This window comes from Abrus precatorius, unplaced genomic scaffold (genome assembly GCF_003935025.1).
Source record: "Abrus precatorius isolate BTA unplaced genomic scaffold, Abrus_2018 Scaffold7, whole genome shotgun sequence".
Lineage (NCBI taxonomy): Eukaryota > Viridiplantae > Streptophyta > Magnoliopsida > Fabales > Fabaceae > Abrus > Abrus precatorius.
This window is the reverse complement of record NW_020874417.1, coordinates 27,223,706-27,244,995: the sequence shown is the minus strand read 5'-3', so window position 1 is coordinate 27,244,995 and position 21,290 is coordinate 27,223,706. Positions and strand designations below refer to the sequence as shown.

The 21,290-nt window shown below is 33.4% G+C and overlaps 1 protein-coding gene across 3 annotated transcripts; it reads right to left on the bottom strand.

Annotated features, from left to right (window-relative positions):
- Positions 1–493: 493 nt before the first annotated feature.
- LOC113871040 (serine/threonine protein phosphatase 2A regulatory subunit B''beta-like) lies at positions 494–21,106 on the bottom strand. 3 transcript variants are annotated; one of them, XR_003505745.1, is made up of 14 exons: positions 20,442–21,106; positions 17,782–18,024; positions 17,561–17,666; positions 17,330–17,429; positions 15,536–15,641; positions 15,314–15,404; positions 14,105–14,246; positions 12,077–12,224; positions 11,547–11,656; positions 10,011–10,167; positions 9,796–9,921; positions 9,552–9,702; positions 5,714–5,808; positions 509–871 (listed from the first exon to the last, which is right to left on the bottom strand). XR_003505745.1 is itself a non-coding variant. In XM_027507730.1 (13 exons), the coding sequence occupies exons 1-12, from the start codon at positions 20,589–20,591 to the stop codon at positions 9,562–9,564; spliced, it is 1,620 nt and encodes a 539-aa protein (XP_027363531.1). In that variant the 5' UTR covers positions 20,592–21,103; the 3' UTR covers positions 494–871; positions 9,552–9,561. The 3 variants fall into 3 exon arrangements, 2 of the variants coding, with proteins under 2 accessions (XP_027363531.1, XP_027363532.1); XM_027507730.1 differs by lacking the exon at positions 5,714–5,808 and having other exon boundaries at positions 494–871; positions 20,442–21,103; XM_027507731.1 differs by lacking the exon at positions 5,714–5,808 and having other exon boundaries at positions 547–926; positions 20,442–21,089.
- Between the last annotated feature and the right edge of the window lie 184 nt (positions 21,107–21,290).

The window sequence follows — 21,290 nt, the reverse complement described above, 5'->3', positions numbered from 1 at the left end:
ACAATTTAAAAGGATTAATATTCAGTTTGATTAAAATTTTCAATAAAGTTTTATAAAAATTAAAAATTAAGTAATAATTTTTTTTCATAAGTTAAAATCAACTTATTTTTATTTTTTTAAGAAAAAAATTTATTCAAAATTTATTCAAATTTTATACTATTTATTTGCTATAAAAACCTATTCAAACCGAGCCTAATCCATCAAACTCGATTAAGTCACAAAATATTTGGAACGGATATCTTATCCTTATCCATCAGAAGAAATGCGTGATCCTACTTCTAATAGCAACACGCGCACACAATATGGATTATCATCCTTTTTTCCCCCGCAAGACCCAAACAGATACATGATTCAAAGTTACGTAATTTAATCATGGGTTCTAAGAATGGATAATGACTTCTACTTTAAACGTCATAATCTATTTGATGAAGATCAAATTTAGTTAGTTAATCTTTCTTAATCTTAACTAACATGAAACACGACGGATGTTTAGGGAAAGGGTGATATGGCATTTTCTCTTCACTATATTATAACCAAAAAAAAATAAAAAATGTTGATAATTTGATACAATTGATCGTGATAAAATTTGTAAAGGGAAAAAGATAACAAACATAAAAACAAAGAAAACTAAAAGGAAAACTCCAGATTTTTTACAGAAATTTAATTTGATACGGATAATTCTAAGAAACATGTCTATGAACAAGAATAATAAATCTGCACTTGCCATTCTTAGTTTCTTCAGAAAACAGATTTGAAGGGAACCTCTGTATTAGGAGATATTTACCACCAAGAAGGCCTCTTCAAATATTATATGGCTTGAAATTGCATATCCAGAAACTAGATTCCAGAAGCATCGCCGCCTTTGATTCACCTGCAGTTATGATATCCATCTCTCTCTTAATGGAAAAACATTGCACGCACGAGCACTGTTATGAAATGCATGCAAAGAACAATCCAAATAAACTTTAGTAGTCCAAGAATGGCGTTATATTGGAATTTCCAACATATATTCTCACTAAGTGTTCTTTAGCCTTACGGCATTGGCCTACTTTATCTCACAAATCTAATGCAAGGTTAAATTATTCTTTCACTTGAAAATTTTCATAATTCCATCTTTGAATTTATAAATAATTTTTAATTGGATCCCTAAACTACGACTATGTTAGGGCTCCATCAAAGTTAGATGTAATATTCTTGATCCCTGTTGAAGTACAAAAAATTGTTAACAAATTCTCAAATAATTCAGAAACCTACTGAAAAATTAAACTAGTAATTTAACCCCTACATTATTTGAAAAACTTCAAATAAATCCCTATACTTTAAAGAGATTAAAAATATTCCGTCTAACTTTGACAGAACCCGAATTGGAGACCTAATTAAAAATGATTTATGGGTTCAAAACCTCAATTACAAACTATGAAGTATAACTACAGGGACCTATTTAAAAATTCTCAAATACTTAAAGAACTATCAAATTAATTTAATTGTCAAAAATGAACGCAATAATATTTGAAGTCTTTTAGAACGCCAATATTATTTCAAAGGCCTACTCTCCTAAAAGCTTAAGGTATTATGTAGGCAAAAATGCTCGTAACATAGTATTAAGTAGCTTAAGTCCAACACTTGTTAATAGTTAGTATTACGTGGTATGATGAAGTCTCACGTCACTTTTTCTTAAGCGACCTTTATCTTATTATTATTATGTAAGTAACACATCTTCTAATGATTAAAGGCTTGTGTTGTTCTCTCCCCCTCTTTCTCTCAATCTCTCTCGCTTTTTAATTTGTTCCCAACAACTGGTATTTGCAGCTTATCTTAGTATCCTGTGTGGAGGTAGCTTTGTCTTATCTTCCACATTAGAAAATATTTGATTTTCCACGGAGATCTTAGTTTAGAGAAAGTAGTGGGAGCTTTCTTGAGAGGGAGTAAAAGGAGCAATGGTGTTGGAAGATGGGAAAGTGAGGATTGAGAAATTTGAAGGCAGACTTCAAATTCTAAAAAATGCAAATAGGAGATTATCTATATCAGAAGTTGTATCAATCATTGATTGGGAAGAAGCCATACAACATAGAACAAACAGATTGGAATTTGTTGGATCGACAGACTCTTGGTGTGATAAGATTGGCACTGATAAAAATGTTGCATTCAATATGGTAAACAAGAATACTATTGTACATCTAATGAAGACAGTATCAAATATATATGAGAAGTCATCTACCACCAATAAAGTTTATTTAATGCACCGACTATTCAACTTCAAGGTAAGAGAAGGTAATTTCGTAGCTAATCACATTAATAAATTTAATATAATTCTTGCCTAATTAGTGTGAGTTAAGATCATGTTTGATAATGAAGTGACGGTGTTAATTCAACTATCATCCCTCTTGGATAGTTGGGCTGCAATTGTTATTGAGTTAGTAGTTCTGCAAGAAATAAAAAGTGAAAGTTTGATGATATTCGTGACTTGATCTTAAGCGAAGACGTTTACAGGAGAGATTTAGGGAATTCTTTCAGTCATGCTTCCAATTTTGTTAGGTTCTCGAAAATGTCAGAGGGAAAAGGGCATTATTCGTCCTTGAATTTTATTGATTATAAAAAAGATTACACAAAGGAGGCTACTCCTTTCACACTGGAATCTGTCCAGTTTTTTCTATTTACTCAATTCTTATTCCTCTCCTACCTAACAGAGGACTTATTTATACCAAACTGATGTAAAACAAATTAACCAATTAATTAACTACTACCGAAAACCTAACTAATAGGTCAAAGGATAGAATAGTTTCAATTCCTATTTTTACCCTTCTTCCTATAATACACTTTTAATGTTCTATTTGTATCCTGTGGTCTAACAATACCTCCTCCCTCTGAAACAACCTTGTCCTCAAGGTGAAAGTCTAGAAATTGAGTCTGAATGGTGGCTGAGTCTTCCCACGTCGCTTCGTCAGGTGATTTCCCTTGCCAGCAAATGAGAACTTGAGGGATTCTAGTGCCATCTAGGGTAAGCACCCTGCTGCCCAGCACCTTGCTAGGCTGATAGGGCTCCTGTGGAACTTGTAATTCTGCAGGGAGAGTTGCTTCTACCGTGTGTTTGCCCAAAGCTTTCTTAAGCTGGGAGACGTTAAAAACTGAATGGATTCGAGCATCTGCTGATAGTTGTAAGTGATATGCGACAACTCCAGTCTTTTTGAGGATTTTGTAGGGGTCATAATACCTAGCTGAGAGCTTGGGATGTAGCTTAGTAGGCATGGATGTTTGACAATGTGGCTTGATCTTCAGATAAACATAGTCTCTTGGCTGAAATTCCACTGATTTATCTATGCGCATTGGCATATTGAATCACCTGATTCTGAGCACGACTTAAGTGAAACTTGAGTTGCATCAATGCTTCATCTCTATCTCTAAGATCTTGTGCTACCGCCTCAACTAGTGTTTCACCCGGAAGAAACCGTACTAGCGATGGGGGCGGTCTACCATATACCACTTCGAAAGGTGTGCATTGGGCCGAAGCATGAAGGTAGTATTATACCAATATTCTGCCCACGGGATAAAATCAGCCCAAACCTTAGGTTGTTCGGAGCTAAAACACCAAAGATATGTTTCAAGCGTCCTATTTAAAACCTTCGTTTGGCTGTCTGTTTCCAGGTGGTATGCTGTAGACATCTTCAGTTGAGTGCCCTGCCGTGTAAACAGTTCTTGCCAAAAATGGCTCATAAAAGTAGGGTCCCTGTCATTAATGATCGAAATAGGGATACCATGTAGCCTTATGATCTCTTTCACAAAAATGTCAGCAATAGATTTAGCGGAATAAGAGTGTTTGATTAATATAAAATACCCATACTTACTTAGTCGATCCACCACCACCATGATAGCGTCGAACCCTTTAGAAAGAGGTAAGCCCACGATGAAGTCCATGCTGATTTCTTCCCAGACCTCATTGGGAATGGGTAGCGGCTGTAATAAACTAGCTGGAGAAGAAGCTAGATATTTGCTGCGTTGACACACATCACATGAGGCAACAAATTGGGTTACAATGTTCTTCATCCCAAACCAGAAAAGAGACTGAGCCACGCGCCTGTAAGTCCTATAAATTCCAGAGTGTCCACCCGTAGGTGAAGCGTGAAACTCGTAATAATTTTGGAATCCATGAAGATGTGGCAGATAAGACTACCCGGCTCTTGTAGTGTAACCTGTCATGTTCTAGGGTGAAGTGTTTACGGGAATTGGAATCATGTAACAAATCAGCTCCGATTTTAGCTAACTCCGGATCCCATTGGACCTCTGCATCGATTTCTGTTATATCTTGCCAAAAAGGTTTAGAAATGCCCTGGAATTCCTTGTCCTCATTGATTCTAGATAAAGCATCAGCAACTTTGTTCGAAGCTCCCATTTTGTAAACAATGTCAAAATCATACCCAAGAAGCTTGGCAAGCCAGTTTTGTTGGTTTTGGGTGGTGATATGCCTTTCCAATAAGTATCGCAGGCTTTTTTGATCAGTGTAGACAATGAATTTCTGCCCAAGAGATATGGGCGCCAATGCTGGATTGCAAGAACCAAGGCCATTAATTCCTTCTCGTAAATAGATTTGGCGAGGGTGGAATCAGCAAAACCTTTGCTGAAAAATGCAATAGGTCCTTTATCTTGTGTCAACACCGCCCCGACACCCTTTCCTGAGGCATCACACTCGATTTCAAGCTGTTTGGAAAAATCTAACATGGCCAAAACAGGGGCTTCACTCCCTTCAAATGTAGGGAGAACAACTTTCTTTAACTAAGATTGCATTGTGGCACCCTCAATTGTTCCTTCATCGTCGTTGGAACCCGTTTTGGTGGTACTTGAATGCCCCTCATCTTTGTGGTTTGGTTTCTTGGTGAGACATTCCATGATGAGGCCACGAATTTGGTTCAAGTCAGGCATGTTTTCTTTGATGTAAGCAACATCTTTCTACAGTTCCGTCAATTTAACACCGTGAGCCTTGAGTGTAGTTTCTGCTGTTTGCATGCGTGTGTCCATTGTAAAAAGGGAGTAAGCGGCAGGTCGGACCAATTCTTAGATTCTCGAAAATGTCAAAGGGAAAAAGGGCATTATTCGTCCCTGAATTTTATTAATCGTAAAAAAGATTACACAAAGGAGGCTACTCCTTTCACACTAGAATCTGTCCAGTTTTTTCTATCTACTCAATTCCTATTCCTCTCCTACCTAACAGAGGACTTATTTATACCAAACTGATGTAAAACAAATTAACCAATTAACTTACTACTACCGAAAACCTAACTAATAGGTTAAAGGATAGAATAGTTTCAATTCCTATTTTTACCCTTCTTCCTATAATACACTTTTAATGTTCTATTTGTATCCTGTGGTCTAACAAATTCAATATTGAGTATTGAAAGCCGAGGAAGAAATAGCCAAAAAAGTTAGAATCAAGGTCGAGACATAAAAGTCTAGAGGAAAAGGGCATATAAAAATCTAGAATGATATTATTTGTTGAAGTTGGTCATTTACCAATCAATGTAAAACCCTAAAGAGAAAGAAGAGCGATAAAAATAAGTAGGCTGATAATGAATCTGCATGTGCAATAACTAATGAATTTGCATATACATTAATTTGCAGCTTGGATAGTCCTATTAACTCATGGGTTATGGAATCAAGTGCGTCATTCCACACTACTTGGATTGAATTATCTAATATTTCTAGAAAGTTTGGAAATGTTTACCTTACAGATAGCAAATCTCTTGATATTGTGAAAAGATGTGATCTCTTGATATTGTGAAAAGATGTGACATTGACATGAGAACTTCTAGTGATACCCTATGGATATTGCACGATGTCAGACATGTCGTTGCCTTCCTTAACAAGAAATTTAATATCTATATGGCAATTAGATGATGAAGGGCATTATACCACTTGGAGATGGAGCGTGGAAAGTAATGAAAGGCAATCTGATTGTACCTTGTGGAAAGAAAGGAGGGTCTCTCTACATGATTGCAGAAGATGATATGGTAATTGTTATCGAGACTGTCAATAGTTCCTCTTTGTGACATTAAAGACTTGGGTACATCAATAATAAAGGAATGAAACTCAGCATTAAAGGATAAACTATTAAATCTGAAACATGATGATGTTGGTGTTTGTAAACATCATATCTTTGAAAAGTAAAAAATTGTCAACTTCTTAAAGTCAAGAAAGACATCTAAAGTCAAAAAGTTAGAATTGGGGCATAAAGATGTTTGGAAGTTAACCCCAATAAATTCGTTGGAGGTTCACGCTATTATGTCATGATTCTACAAGAAAGGTATGAATTTATTTTCTTCAAAGTAAATCTGATGAGTTTTCTATGTTTCAAAGATAGAAAGCAGAGGTTGAATACCAAAAAGAATTAAAAGTTAGAAATCTAAAATCTCATAATGGCAGAAAATAAATAGCTAAGAGTATAAGAATTTCTATTCATAAAATGAGATTAAAATGATCAAAACAATACCTGGGAATGCCTAAGCAAAACGTTATTGCAGAAAGGATGAATAGAATATTGAACGAGAGAGCAAAATGTATGAGGATCCAATCTAGCTTGCTTAAAGTGTTTTGGATAGAAGCAATAAATACATCAATGTATCTCATAAGAAAAGGACCATAAATTCTTTTAGATTATTAATTACCTGAAGTATGATTTAGAAAAGAGATAAAACTTTCACATGTGAAAGTTTTTAGTTGTCTAATATCTTCTAATAGACTCTTATAGTAGAGATAAACTTAACTCTATGGTGAAAAGATGTTATTTTATCAGCTATGGATCTTACAAGTATGGCTATAGGTTTCGGGATGAACAAAACAAAAAATTCATCAGAAGTAGAAATGTTACAGCCGATGAAAACATATTCTATAAGAGCAGGTCTGTAAAATCTACCTGTTCTAGTAAACCTGTTCTAGTAAAATGCCAGAACTTTATGAGAAAGTAAAGTTGAAAGAAATTTCAAAAAATGATATAACCAACAAAAGACAAGATACAGAGGTAGAATTTGTGTTAGAACCAAAATCAACATTTGACTCAACTAAAACCAACAACAATGTCAAAAACCTTTATGACCCAACTAGGTAGATCTAGTAGAGTATTAGAAGCACATAAAGATATTCCCCTTCATTGCATTATTTGTTGTTAATTGATGCCGATGAGCCAAAATATTTTGATGAGGCCATGCAAGGGAATGATTCTATCAAGTGGGAGTTAACAATGAAATAATATATGTCTCCCTTTAGAAAAATGAAACATGATCATTAACCAAGTTATCAAGAGAAAAGAAAACTTTGTAAAACAAAGTGAGTCTTGAAGGAAGAATATGATGACTAAAGAAGATACAAAGCAAGACTTATAGTGAATAGGTTTTAGTAGAAACAAAGAATTGTCTTCACAAAAATTTTCTCTCTTATTGTCAAGATAACTATTATCAGAGTCATCTTGAGTATTGTAACTACAAAAAATCTTCACTTGATGCAATTAGATGTTAAAACTGCATACTTACATGGGAATCTAGAGGAAAATATTTATACAACACAACCAAAAGGTTTCAAAATTCAAGGCAAGGAGAATCTTGTATGCAAGCTTCACAAAATCTTGTATGACTCAAAACAAGCACCAAGACAGTGATATACGAAGTTTAATGAATTTATGAGCAACTCTAGGTTTCACAGATGTGACACGGATAATTATGTTATACTTACTTTATCTAATAATGACATTTTGATTACAGGGTCCAGTATGACATATATTAGCAGGTTAAAAGATGAAAGTTTGAAATGAAGGATCTTAGTCTAGCCAAATAAATTCTTAGTACGAGAATCTTGAGATATGGATCAGAAGGTATTTTGAAAACATTCTAAGAAAAATACATGGCAAAATTGTTTGATAGATTTAATGTTGGAAATAACCCATTGGAAACTCACTTTAAGTTTTCAAAGAGGGAATCATCACAGACAGCTGAAGAAGAAAGTTACATGTCAAGACAAAGTACCATATGTATCATCAGCAGATAACCTAATATATGCTATTGCGTACAAAACCCAGCATAGCACATGTAATGACAGTTGTCAATAGATTCCTATCAAATCCTATAAAGGAGCAATGAGAATGTGTGAAAGGGATACTGAGATATCTAAAGGGCATTTTACGAGTGTATTATTGCTTTAGCAAACACAATATCACCTTATAGGGATTCTCCAATGCAAATTTGGAAAGAGATTTAGATGGCAGCAAAAGCACCAAAGGTTACATTTTTATCATGGATGGTATGTCTCTAAGTTGAAAGTCTAAACTTCAAAGTAGAGGTGCACTCTCAACCAGTGAAACCGAATATGTGACTATCTCAGAAGCATCCAAGGAAAAAATATAGCTAAAGAATTTTCTAAAAAAATTAGAAAGAACAAGATGATTCTTTATTATTTAGTGACAGTCATCAAGTCTTTCATTCTAGATGCAAGCATATTAATATGAAGTATCATTTTGTGAAAAATTTGATAAGGGATGAAGATTTTTCTTTATTAAAGATCTCAGGAACAGAGCATTTTGCTGATATGTTGATCAAGACTATTACAACTAATAAGTTAAAGCTTTGCATTGTTTCAATTGACCTTTGAAAATAATTGACGATGAATGTGTTGCACTAGGTGACGCATACACTCATTGTTTAGAAGGAATTGTTGTGAACTAGACTCCAAGTGACAAAATTATTAGTATTATATAGTCTGATTAAGTTCAACATCGCTTATTAATTGTTAGTATTATGTAATCTGATTAAGTCTCACATCGCTCATTCTTAAGTGACCTTTGTCTTATTGTTACTATATTAGTAACACCTATTAATGCTTTCAAATACAAAATAAAAGCTACTTCCCTAGTGCAACCATGGATATAGGTACATATAACGTGTACAGAACTATGTTAAATCCTTATGTTGTTCTCTCTCACTCTTTCTCTTCCTTTTAAATTCAGAATAAGATTTAAAGTCTTTTAGACTCAATAAAAGAACACCATTATTATTTCAAAGGCCAACTCTCCTAAAAGCTTAAGGTTTATGTAGGCAAGAACGCATGAGGTCCCACTTAATGAAGCCTAGGGATGATAGACGTACACGGCCTTACTCCAAAAGGAGAATATTGCTGAGGTAGGGACTCATGAATCTAACATCCATAACATAATCATTGACAAGAAAAGTTTAATATGAGACTAACATAATGGTGTCTCACAATTAACCTGATTACTTATTCGTTTATTATTATTATTATTATTATTATTATTATTATTATTATTATACAATAGAATTAAGTTGTTTCAATATAAAGAGAGTGAACTCATGTGAAGGTGCTAAATGTTATTACTTATTACCAAAATGATATAAGAAATTAATAACAAAAAGTCCACACAAAAAAAAAAAAGAATAAAATGTGATTACTAATATTGATGCTTAATTAGAGAATGATAATATCATTAGAAGAGACATCAACATCCAATTGCTGGTGCAAAGAAAATTAATTAAATGAATATATAGCAGTATGAAAGCTACCTAATAAATCTCAGAATGGGGCCTCAAGTGATTCTTCCCAGACGTCCCCACTGGCATTTGACATATCTTCACCATCTTCTTCCATGGAAAGCCTAATATACTCTCTATGCGCAAAACGATCCCACTCTGTCAAATTTGGATCCTCACGTTCCTAAACAAATTGCACTCTTTGTAATCAGGTTACCCGCAAACATTGCTAAAAGCCTTCATTGATAGTGATATAGAAACTAAAAATTGTTTCTACCTGACGTATGAGAAATGGATCACGAGTCTCAAAAGTGATAAACTTGTTTAGATTGAAAAGAATATTGAAAACATTTCCAGAAAGTTTGCTGCCTTTAACATCTCTTAATGTAATATATCCCTCATTCTGCAAACACAGGACAGTTAAGACTTGCCATAATATTGAATGAATCAGAAACAAGAAATAAACCAAGATATATGAACGAGAACAAAGACCTCTGGTCCAATCATATCAACAATCTGGCACAATATATCTTCAAATAGTACAGGCTCTTGAGCCATGCACTCCATGCGATGCAACTGCTCCTCATAAAAGAACTGCATTTCATTTGGTGTCAGCACTCCATTTCCATCCAAATCAATGCATTTGAACCTACAAGAAATTTAAAAAAATATATATCTTGAGTTTCTATTAAAATATGAGGAATTGGTTGAAAAAATTGCAAAACATGATATTCTCAAAATGTCACGGAGATAATAAAACTACATCTTAGAACTATATGGAACCCTCCATAAATTTTGACCACGCAGCAAGTTCCAATAATCTAAAACAATAACTCAAGTCAACTGGGCATGGACAACAGGTTTATGCAAATGAGATGTATTAAATCAAAGGACATCACAAAATGTGTAAATTCCTACATATGACACTCAGCTGGTCATGCATAAGAAATGTTAGTAACACTCTTGAAAACATTACTTACTATTAGTTGAAATTTACTGGGGCTTGTGAAAATACAAGTAAGGCTCATTAAATAGAGAATCAGACTCTTTTCACAGCTTGAACCAAAACATGGGAGTACCATACTCTCAAGTTCACTTACTAAGAAATAACTCAACAATTCTTTAAACAATGCACCCTCAGACATGTGAACCACCAAAGCAAAGTGCCCTTATGTTGAACATATATGCTTGGCATCTAACCCCATACCAGTAGCAAATGGAAAGTAGTATATCAGTGTCCTTAGACAGGCCAAGTGCATGAGTGTTTAATGTTTAGCCCTTAATAATTAGTATATACAACACAAACTAGTACAGCATTGAATATCAACTTTAAAATTGATTAGGTTTAGTAAAAATAATGCTTGAAATTACACTGCACATCATCTATATTATAATAAAATATGCTCAACATCATCTACAGCACTTTTGCTAGAGCATTTTTTCTATCTATAATATCTGTTAAAATTTTGCTTAAACTTATCAACATTTACAAAACACACATAATTATAATATATATGATATTATTATAAAATCATTTAAAGCTAATAAAAATATTAAAATAATTATAAAAACAAACATTTTATTACTATATTGAAAAAATATTTTATAAAATTTTATTATTATCATTACACAGGTATTATATGCCTAGTTAAATTTCAAGAATCCTGATTGAACAAAATTACCATCTAAATAACTACAATATGATAGAAGAGCATCAAGAAAATGAAGTATTGTAACAAAAGAGCTAAGAAAGAACCACTATGAAGATGAAGTACCTATTTATGTAAAACAGCATGATGTCAGTATTAAATATTTTTAACAGAAGAGTGGGAAATGGTATATTTAGACGCAAAGAAATCAACATCAAGTTTGTCCATATTATCATTATTAGAAAATTTTCAGTAGAAGTCAAATGTAACGAAAACAACTTGCTTTCATTTATGATCCATGTTGCCACTATCATCCAAGATGTATTATTTTCTGTGCTGCTTAAGGATCTACAGTATTTGAGAAAGGTAGGAAGTATACCAGTATTCTAGACTAGGTTCAGATGACTTATCTTCCTCAGCAAGTATAAAATAAACAAAATCTTCGTAGTTCATCTTCCCTTCAACTTTACTGGTAAATTTACGTGGAACCTGGACAGTTTAAGCATAAATAAGACCAAAAATAAAGTAAAGTATGGAACTGATTTGATTAAATAATCAATTCTCATGTTTGGAAGTCATTATTCCAAAAAGGAAAGGATGAATAAAACGAATGGAACTCATTTTGCTTATGTAACTTACTTCATTACCCTAAAATATACAGAGTATACTAATAACGGCAAAAATGTTTGAGTGGATTTCTAGATACACACACTTAAATAAAAAGAATTTCAAAACCAAATCAATTTCAATCTTACATCTTTCCAAATAAAGAAATCTCTTAATAAAATCAAATCAATCCATAAAATTTATAGTTCAAAACACACTCAATTTTCAGTACAATGCTTGCTACAGCTGCACACAGTAAATTCAAACTTGGCACATAGGAAAAGATGTAAAATACCAACAGACCTGGGAAAAAATTCTATCAACAATCCGATATGTAAGAGAATGGTTGCCATATTTAATAAGGTTCTCTTTATCAATAAAAAAGTCATGATCCGTGTCGAGCTCCCAAAATTTGCAGTAAATGACATAAAAATGCTCATATGAGAAGTACCTGAAATTCCACAAGAGCTTTAATGAAGCAACACAAACATAAACAAAGAAAATTTGAATTATATGGAGCTAACTAAATTGGAAATGAAAGTCAATCATGGACTTGCAACATCTTTGAGATCAAATGACTCAAAGCTGAACATAGACCAAGCAAAACATGTAAGAAGAATATAGGTGCAAAAAAAAAGAAGGGATTCAATAATGTATTAAAACATGATTTATTTTTCGGAGAGTTATAATGACTAGAAGCTACTTTTTGCTCGGTTACCATTATAAAAATTACTTTTGGGGCCCATTTCGTTAAACTTTTAGAATAAGTGATTTTAAGAATGTATAAAATAGTGATTTATTTTGTAGAGATTTTATAATAAGCAGAAGCTTTTTTTTTGTTTGATTACAGTTAAAAAAATAACCTTCTGAAAATACTCAAATTTTATTTTTCAGATTCTAATTTTTATCAAAAGCTTCAAAAAAATATACTAAAAATTTTGAAAAGTTACTTTTGTCAAAATAAAAATGATTTTTCATTTTGAAAAAACTGAACAAACAAGCTCTTTATTTTAAAAGGTAGTTATAATTACAACTTTCTTCTCAGAAGCTACTCATAATAGCTTCTCAAAATATTAAAAAATCTGAACTTCAGATTTTTTTTCCAAAAGTTTGAATGAACATACTAAATTTTGAAAAGTGATTACTTTTTCAAAATAAGTGATTTTGCATATAAAAAAGCTGAAACAAACAAGACCAAAAAAGCTAAATATTCCTTGTTATTTCTCTAGCAGTTAGAACAAATTGAGGTTTGTGGCATAAGCTGGAGGCAATTGTTTTTTGTTCAATCTGAAATGTTTATATAGTATCTCTAACACTTCCAAATTTTTCTTCATAATTTTTAGATGCTTAGGTTGTTTCAAGCATAGTAGACAATATCGAGGCAGAGCAGCTCCCTACTATTATTCCAAGTGCATAGCATCATGGTTCAGTGTAGCGGCTGGCACAGCACAATCGTGGAAAATCACGTCTGGCGTGGCCACTATTTGATGCACGATAGAAATGTCAAAGTTACCCTTGTTTTCATAACATTAGAAGGCTTTTAAGGGAGGTAATTTTGGGATTTTGCACCCTCTTTATATTGTCAATTTCTACATGTCATTTTATTATTCGAACTCATTACTCTTGAACCCTAAGTGCACCTATTCACCATCTTTGACAACTTCTACTTCGTCCAGCAATCTTCACAATAGCCGATCTCCTTTTCTGATCCATTTGCATTAGAAGCTACTTTCCAACCAAAATCTTACTCTGTTCATTGTATCCAGACAAGTTATAGTCATCTTCATTTCCAGCAAGACCCACACATTTTCCAATAAGATCATCTGTGTTGTGGGCTTTTTCCAGTGAGACCACTTTGTTTTGTTCTATTTTTCTTCTCTGTTCAGTTCTGACTTCTGAGAACCCCTCCAAATGATTGAAATTTGAAATCTTCAGCATACATACATGTAGCATAATCTATATTTGGTGTATTTTAAATTTTCAGAATAGCAGTCATCTCATTGTCCGCTATAGTGTTTTTGGAGTCAACTCTCCACACTACTATCTAGAATTGATTACTATGGTTTCAAGGGAATTGCTCTCTCAGATATGTAAAGATTGGGCAGCATACTGCACTTATAATTTTCCATGTTCTCATGTTTTTTAACTTTCACAATACAAGAGCAGCAAACAAAAAAACAATTAAAAATGGCAAGGAGCAAAATCACTTTCTCTTGGCAAAGCCATTATTCTTTAGGAGTTCATGCAAACACATCCGAGAAGGAAATTTCCAGAACTGAAGGGGCATGCTTTTGATAAAATTTAGTGGATTTTACAGCTCAAAGCATTTACCTCAGAACTTTGTTAATGTCCTCTTCTTCATCTACATGCTGCATTGCATCAATTAGGTTCCCACGTTTCAATTCCCTCAGGGTAAGTCGACCATTTCCCGATCTATTCATGTAGTAAAATATTCTATGTATGACAGTCTCAGCTGTTTTAGAACAAACATGTAGCAGTGAGAAATGCCCTGAGAACTTTTTTGATAACACATGTAGAAAAAGAATAGTAAACAAGAATATGTTATAAACTTGAAATTCTTATGTTGAATTTCAGTAAGGCAAAATTCTTGAAATTAAAGCCATAATCCCAAATTATATATATGATGACATACCATCCAGGATAAAGACTCTTGAAATCCTAACATAAACCATTATCCCAAATTATAATTATGTTTATTTGGCTTCTCAAAGTACACTCCCATGTAGGTTTGAGAGACTAATTACCCAAGGTACAGTAAGATGATAAAGCAGGGAACCTTCTGAACAGTATTTATTTTCCACACCAATGGATCTTGGATTGGATCCAAGATGACATGCTTAAGGATCTAAGCCCCTTCCACTCGGACCAGCATAACTTTGTACATTATATTAACATCATAAACATAATTCCCTTAGCAGCAACCTGAATCACATAGCATCCTTGAACACAATGATACTTTTGGACCCAGTTACTTACACCTGGTAAGCAAACTAGCAAATGCAGATGAGTCTTGTTAAAATGAATCTTGATGGTTCTATCAGAAAGTTGAAAGGCATCTAGTTGCGAACAGTTAAGCACACCCATACCTATGCCTTACTCTTGTAGCCATGTTAACAACAATTTGTCTTTTCAGTTTTTATTCCCTTGGTTTTCTAGCAATTGGTCCTTCTATAAATAGGATGCAACAAATGCACCTCACATCATGACTATTTTAAAAGAAGAATTTTAGATAGCCTGCATTCTATCATGGCCACCAAAAGAAAAGAGTGAAAACGAAAAGGAAAAACTAAAGGAAATCATACCTTAATCAGAAATTCTTATTGTCAGCCATTCAATTAGAAATTTGCACAACAATTACATTATGATACAGGCATTCCAACCTTGCCAATCAGAATTAAAAGGTCCAAAATTTTTAGGTGAAACTAGCAACTAAGAGATCTATTGATTTACCTAAAACACAATTCTAGGTGTAAAGACACTCAAAACACAACACTATCAATCTAAATAATGTGATCATACCATATCTTTCCTGAAATTCAGGTGTGCCTTGCAAAAACTCCAATCCAGGATGTGTGGACAACAGTTCCCTCAGGACAGGTTTGAAATCATCCTACAACCAAAATCGAAAATGTAAACACATTTTAAATATATATTATAATAAGCCCTTAATAATATGTTGATATTGCAAATAGAAAAAGTAGATAGGAATAGGGGCATAACATCATACAAAACAAAGCAAACCTGTACAAGGTATGATCGATATGGTTGCTTCAATATGGTATATATTTGTGTGGCTAAATCCATAGCTAACATGTTGCCCCGAATCCAATAGTCAATAAATTGATCCCTACGGTATATGTTAAGAAATAGAAGTGTGAGTTCTGTAGGGAGTAAGACCAAAATCAAAGGTACTCTAGCAGCTTCAAAGTAAAATATATCTAATCAGTTGATCATTCATTTTTCTAGGAAAGTCAGATGTGATCCACTAAGATAAAAGAAATATGACACAACAATAACAATCATAATAAAAATCACCAAAAAACTGAGGGTGATATCATATCACCCAGCTACGTGTTGAAAATGACAAATTGCAATTCATCCAAAAAACCATAAAAATGTAAACTCTTAACAACTATCAAAAGGATCTTACAAGCACATTCAACTTTATGATCAAACGATATCTAGTAGGCCATGAATTTTTCTCCTCAATATACTCTTGCAATTTATGTGAGAAATGACAGGATAAGTGAATGAGTGGTCATATGAGAAAGGACAGGATAAAAAATGACAATATGCATGAGAATATTGAAGTAGCATCTATAGTAAATAAAATGACTGAAAATCGTCGAAGGTAGTTTGATCATGTGCAGAGAAAACCTTTGGAAACACAAGTGAGGAGAGAAGATTGCATGACTTAGCCTGGTAAAAAGTAGTCAAGAAAGACCCAAAAGTATCTTAGATGAAGTTATTAAAGGAGACCTTCTAATCAACTAAACTTTTGAAAATTTGATTTTTGACTGAACTCAATAGTATCATGTAATTCAGGTAGCCGATCTCACCTAGTGGGATAAGGCTTAGTTGTTGATGTTGTAATCTACTTTTGCATTATCAACTAGTTAGTGATATGAAATACATAACACTGACTGAGCAACTATCAAATGACTAGTTGAAGTGCAATAAACTTCAGTCTCAAGAACAAATTAACAACAACTGCATCATGTTAATAAGGAAATCCGTTACTATTCTTCTTTCCTATTATATGTTGTATCAACAGAATCAGCCTATTAATTGTATTAATTTGTCAACCTACCAATCAGTCCATAAATTAGGAATTGTAATTAATTTGTAATCATTAGTTGTAAATGAGCTTGTATTATTTATGGAGGAAGGAAAATCAAAGAAATTAGAAAAGCCAATTTTCTTGACACATCATACACTCCTCCAAGCTATGCACATGATAGTACTAAATGGAGTTGTCCAAAAGTATCACCAGGAACTAATTCCCAACTTCAGTTGTATAAATTCACTTCTACATTGCATGGAAAGAACAAAATGTGAATCCTATTAAATGAGTCCTCCTAAAGAATGCTACAATACCTATCACAGAATAGTCATATCCACAACAAGGGTAGTCCTTTCTCTAGGTTCGCAAAGCACACATAACAAATTTTTATCAAATATAAATGATGTGATTTAGAATATAAGCAATGGTTCAAAATAAGTTTATATTTTATTTTATTTTTGTTTCTTTAAGAGAAAGGATGCAAAAAACAAAAACTTAAATCCATTAAACAGCCCAACCCTTATGAAGCAATAACCCATTCACCCAGAAAGTAAACACCTTTCAATAGCTTACTGTGTCTGCAAACATCTGGAAGCTCTATTTTCTTGTCAATTAAATAACTAAACAGAAATAACACACACACACATAAAAAAAAATAAAAAATTTAGAGCTAGGGCTAATAAAATTTCAGAATGCTTCATTTGATGCTATTGATCTATATAAATGAAATGATCCAAACAGAAATATGGTACCTTGTTATGGTTCCTGTAAAATTGACATCAATCTTTTTTAAAAGAGCAGTGGAGAAAAATGAGGGAAGTTTGCAGATCTCTTTCATAACAGACTTAAAATCTGCAATATAGAATATAAATTACCAACAAAGGTTGAAAAAAACCAAGAATTTCTTCAGAAGAATCCATCATAATTGGGAATATAGAACTAATTAACCCACAAATACCATATTCTCAGTGAGAACTTCTCACCATGTAACTGCAGACCATCTGAATGACCATAGAATCGATTATCAATTTGAAACAGAAAATGCTCTTTCATTTCATTTGGCGGTGGACGACCATTTTTGAAGTAGAACTGCAAGCACATTCAAAGTAATGCTAATAAAAGTAAAACAAGGAATTAATCCTTTCTAGATATAAATAAAAGTTTACAGAAAAAAATAAAGAATCGTTAAGACAATAACATATACCTGAGGAATGACTTCCCTTACAGGTTCACTGGCTAATTTTAGTGGAGAACCTAATGAAGAAGGACTAGTTCTCTGTTTCGTGGTACGTGGGGAACCAGATGAACTGCGTGGTGAAAGTGGTGGTGTACTCCCAGCAGGAAACAAGGAAGGTAATGAGTTACTCAACAGAGCATTTGTATTTGTTGAGTTCTCAACTGCACTCAAAGGAGCTCCTGCCTTTGCATCAGCAAGCAATGACTTAACCTATGTTCATAACATGTCAATGGAAAAATTAAATATCTTTGATGAAAAAAAGACAAAGAAGAATATAGAAGAATTTAAAAACAAGCATACAAGGAATAATGCTGATGTTTTGAAGATGGCAATTGAAAAAATAGATTAAAACTTCTTTGAACTATTACTGCCCAATTTAGGAATTCCATACAGCCTTGCTAGTAAATTAACATTATTCATCAGACATTTTATTCCTTTCATATGGCTATTTAAAGTTTTATAACAACCATTTAATGAATCTAGGGTAAAATGCCATTTTGTGCTTTCACGTGATTCTCACAGAAAATTTACTCTATAAAATCAGATAGCACAAAATTCATCCTTGCGTGAATCATGAGTGTTCCACTTCTACCACAATGCATAAGAATATTTTTCAAAGAGACCAAGGAGTGATGGAAACACAAGGAATATTCATCCATCATTGACTGGAGGAGAGTCTATTTGGTATAACTGTATAAATTATTTATTTTATTAATGAGCATAAAGGACAACTCTTCCCTTATTTACTTAATCCAGGCCAGGCCAAACATTGCCTTTCAGGCAGCACACAAGACTCATGATTCATTTTCCTAAATAGATTTTGGACATAAAATAGTTAATTACAAAGAGCAATGTAACCCCTTAACCTAATATTGATTAAGAGAAAGGAAATAAAAGAAAGCATCAAGTGTTGAATATTTGTCAATAGACTCAATAGATACTATACTTAAAATGTCATATTTCAGAAGTCATTATATTCATCACTGTTATGTTTATTGGTTTTCCTTTTTTTTTTTCTAGTTGACACAGACCTTTCTACTTTTTCTCGTTAAGTTATGATAGACTCCCAGTAAGATAGGTTTACATTAGGAGAAATAAAAGCTGTAACAAGGGATAATTACTGACAGGCAGTTAGTTAGGTGGGACAGTTAAGCCTATAAATAAAATGTAACAAGGGAGAAGGCAGGAAAAAGGTTTAAGAAAAAGTCTGAAATTGGAGTGTACTGGGTTGGGTCCCTTGTAAACCCAGGATTAGAAACCATATTGTATCTTCATTTCTAAATTCAATTTCAGTTTCTTATTGGAACTGACTCAACTGAGTCAAAATCTTAGATTTTATCAATAAAGAATCATTCTTTTCTGTAAACTGAGGGTACACATCTCTATCAAGTTATTACTTATAGGTTATAACTTTTATTTTATGTGTACATACGAATTGCTCTTAAAAATCTAAATTTAACTTAATTTGAATAGATTACTCCTTCAGTGTCCAGATGATGTCCCAATCAGAACCTAATATATAGCAATTCTTTAATTACTCTTCATAAATTAGGAAAGTAAAGACACTCTATTAGATATTGGCACATCCAGTAAAGCATTGTCACTTGGAAAACCTAATAAATCCTAATAACATTATCGATTGGCATTTGATAAATGCTAGTGCTTAAAATGATTTATGAAAAACTACAACAGTCAGTATCCAAAGTATTGATAGAATATCAACATTAGAAGTCTTCTCACATGTTCTTGCATGAAAGTACATCAGCATAAGAGCTGAACAATTCCTTAACTGCAACAGTTGTTTGTCTATTATCGTTTATCAGAACATGAATATATCCAGTGATAGATGCACAAGAAGTAACAAATTTAAAGCTCAGTTTTTTAAAAGTTCATCACTTTAAATGCCTCAGAAATCATCTTGAAGGTGGAGTAAACAGCCAGAACTCAGAATTATAGCCAGAGCTCTATCATTCAAAACATTTAAATGGAGATGGAAACATTGGCTTCTTAAAGTTCCATCGAGGCATTAACCAGGAGATGGAAACGGTCGTTTATTGAGTTTAAATTATAAGAGTAAAAGTGGATAGTACCAATATGCGATCAGAGAATCAGAAATCTCTGTCAAGTGGCAATTAACTTGGGGTTGGTATACTACACTAAAGAACTGCTTTATGAGGAAGGAAAGGAATACTAAAACCACAAGTTATTCACAAAAGTGCACATACAGAACAGTAGATGAGTTCAAATGATGTTTTAATTCCAAATTTACAATCATGTAGCTCAAGGGATTCATAGGCTCTGGTAGGATAGAATTGATAAGTTATTAACAGATTAGGAATCAACACTTAATTATTATTCAAAGGATTATTTTACTATTACAAAACTTTTCTGTCTTTACAATTGTTTTTGTTTTTTCGTTTCAAATTTAAAACATATCTAGTCACATTTTAGTTCAATTCTGCAAACAGAAAGCCCCAAGTAACAAAAGAAAAGCACTTTCAATTTGGGGGTTAAAAAATCAAGTCTACAGAGCTCACTGCCCCATCTCCCTTAGTCAAGTGAACAGCCAAAATCATTCATTCATAGAAAAGTATAACTGGTTCAGTTCAAATCAACTAGGCATGTACCAGGCGACAAGTATCTGGAAGCGAAAGCCACTGTGAGAATAGCTCCTCAGCAACGTAAGGACTCGATTTCAGTGCAAAAGGAGACACCTCCTGAAGCTGCAACATATCTGGGTCCAAAGACACCAACTCCCCAGTTTCCTCCACATCCATCACAACGCAATTCTACCTCTCATGCACTCAACAACCCTAATTCAATCACAAATTCACAACCACGCCAAAAACCCTAAACCCCACTTCTTCAGTAATCACTCCGACTATTCCCCCTATCCTTCTTCTACCACTCGGGTCAGTAAAACCGAGTCAGCAAGTTAGCAACTTTCAGCCAAAAACCATCATGGGTAGCCATGAACTACGAGAGAATAACAACACAGAGATTCCTTTTGCTTCGCTCCATTCGAACACTTGAAGAAAACGAACACGCCCCAGGACTGGAAATTACAGGGAAATTTAATCCTCGGGAGAAAAAAAAATGGTTTTGCTGAGAATCAAAGACGAAATTTTTTTATTGAAGGGACGAGAAAATTGAGGCGTGAAAATTGAAATAGAGGAGAAAAGGAAAATTAAAAAAGAAGAGAAAAGAAAACCCTTGTTTGGTTTCGAGGTTTGAAAAAGGAATGAGAAAGAGGAAGAGGTAATGGAAACGGTAGTGATGAATGAGAAAACACAAAAAAGGTAAAACTGTAGAGATTAGTATTTATCTGTTCTGTCTGTGTGCGGTGCACGCGCACGGTACCAACTGAAACTGCCGAGACCCAGTGACCGATGGCTAAACGTTTCTTCACTTAGAGGAATAATTTTGAATTTTTTTAAGGTGGGAAAAAAGATACAACTATTTTTTCAAAGGTTTGG

Bases quoted from the DNA above. Each gene is read 5' to 3' on its own strand.
- LOC113871040 (XM_027507730.1), bottom strand. From the start codon at position 20,591: ATGGATGTGGAGGAAACTGGGGAGTTGGTGTCTTTGGACCCAGATATG. The intron at 17,667-17,781 runs GTATATGTTATT...ATGTGCTTGCAG, and splicing joins TAAGGGAAGTCATTCCTCAG to TTCTACTTCAAAAATGGTCG. The intron at 9,703-9,795 runs GTAGAAACAATT...CAATTTGTTTAG, and splicing joins ATCCATTTCTCATACGTCAG to GAACGTGAGGATCCAAATTT.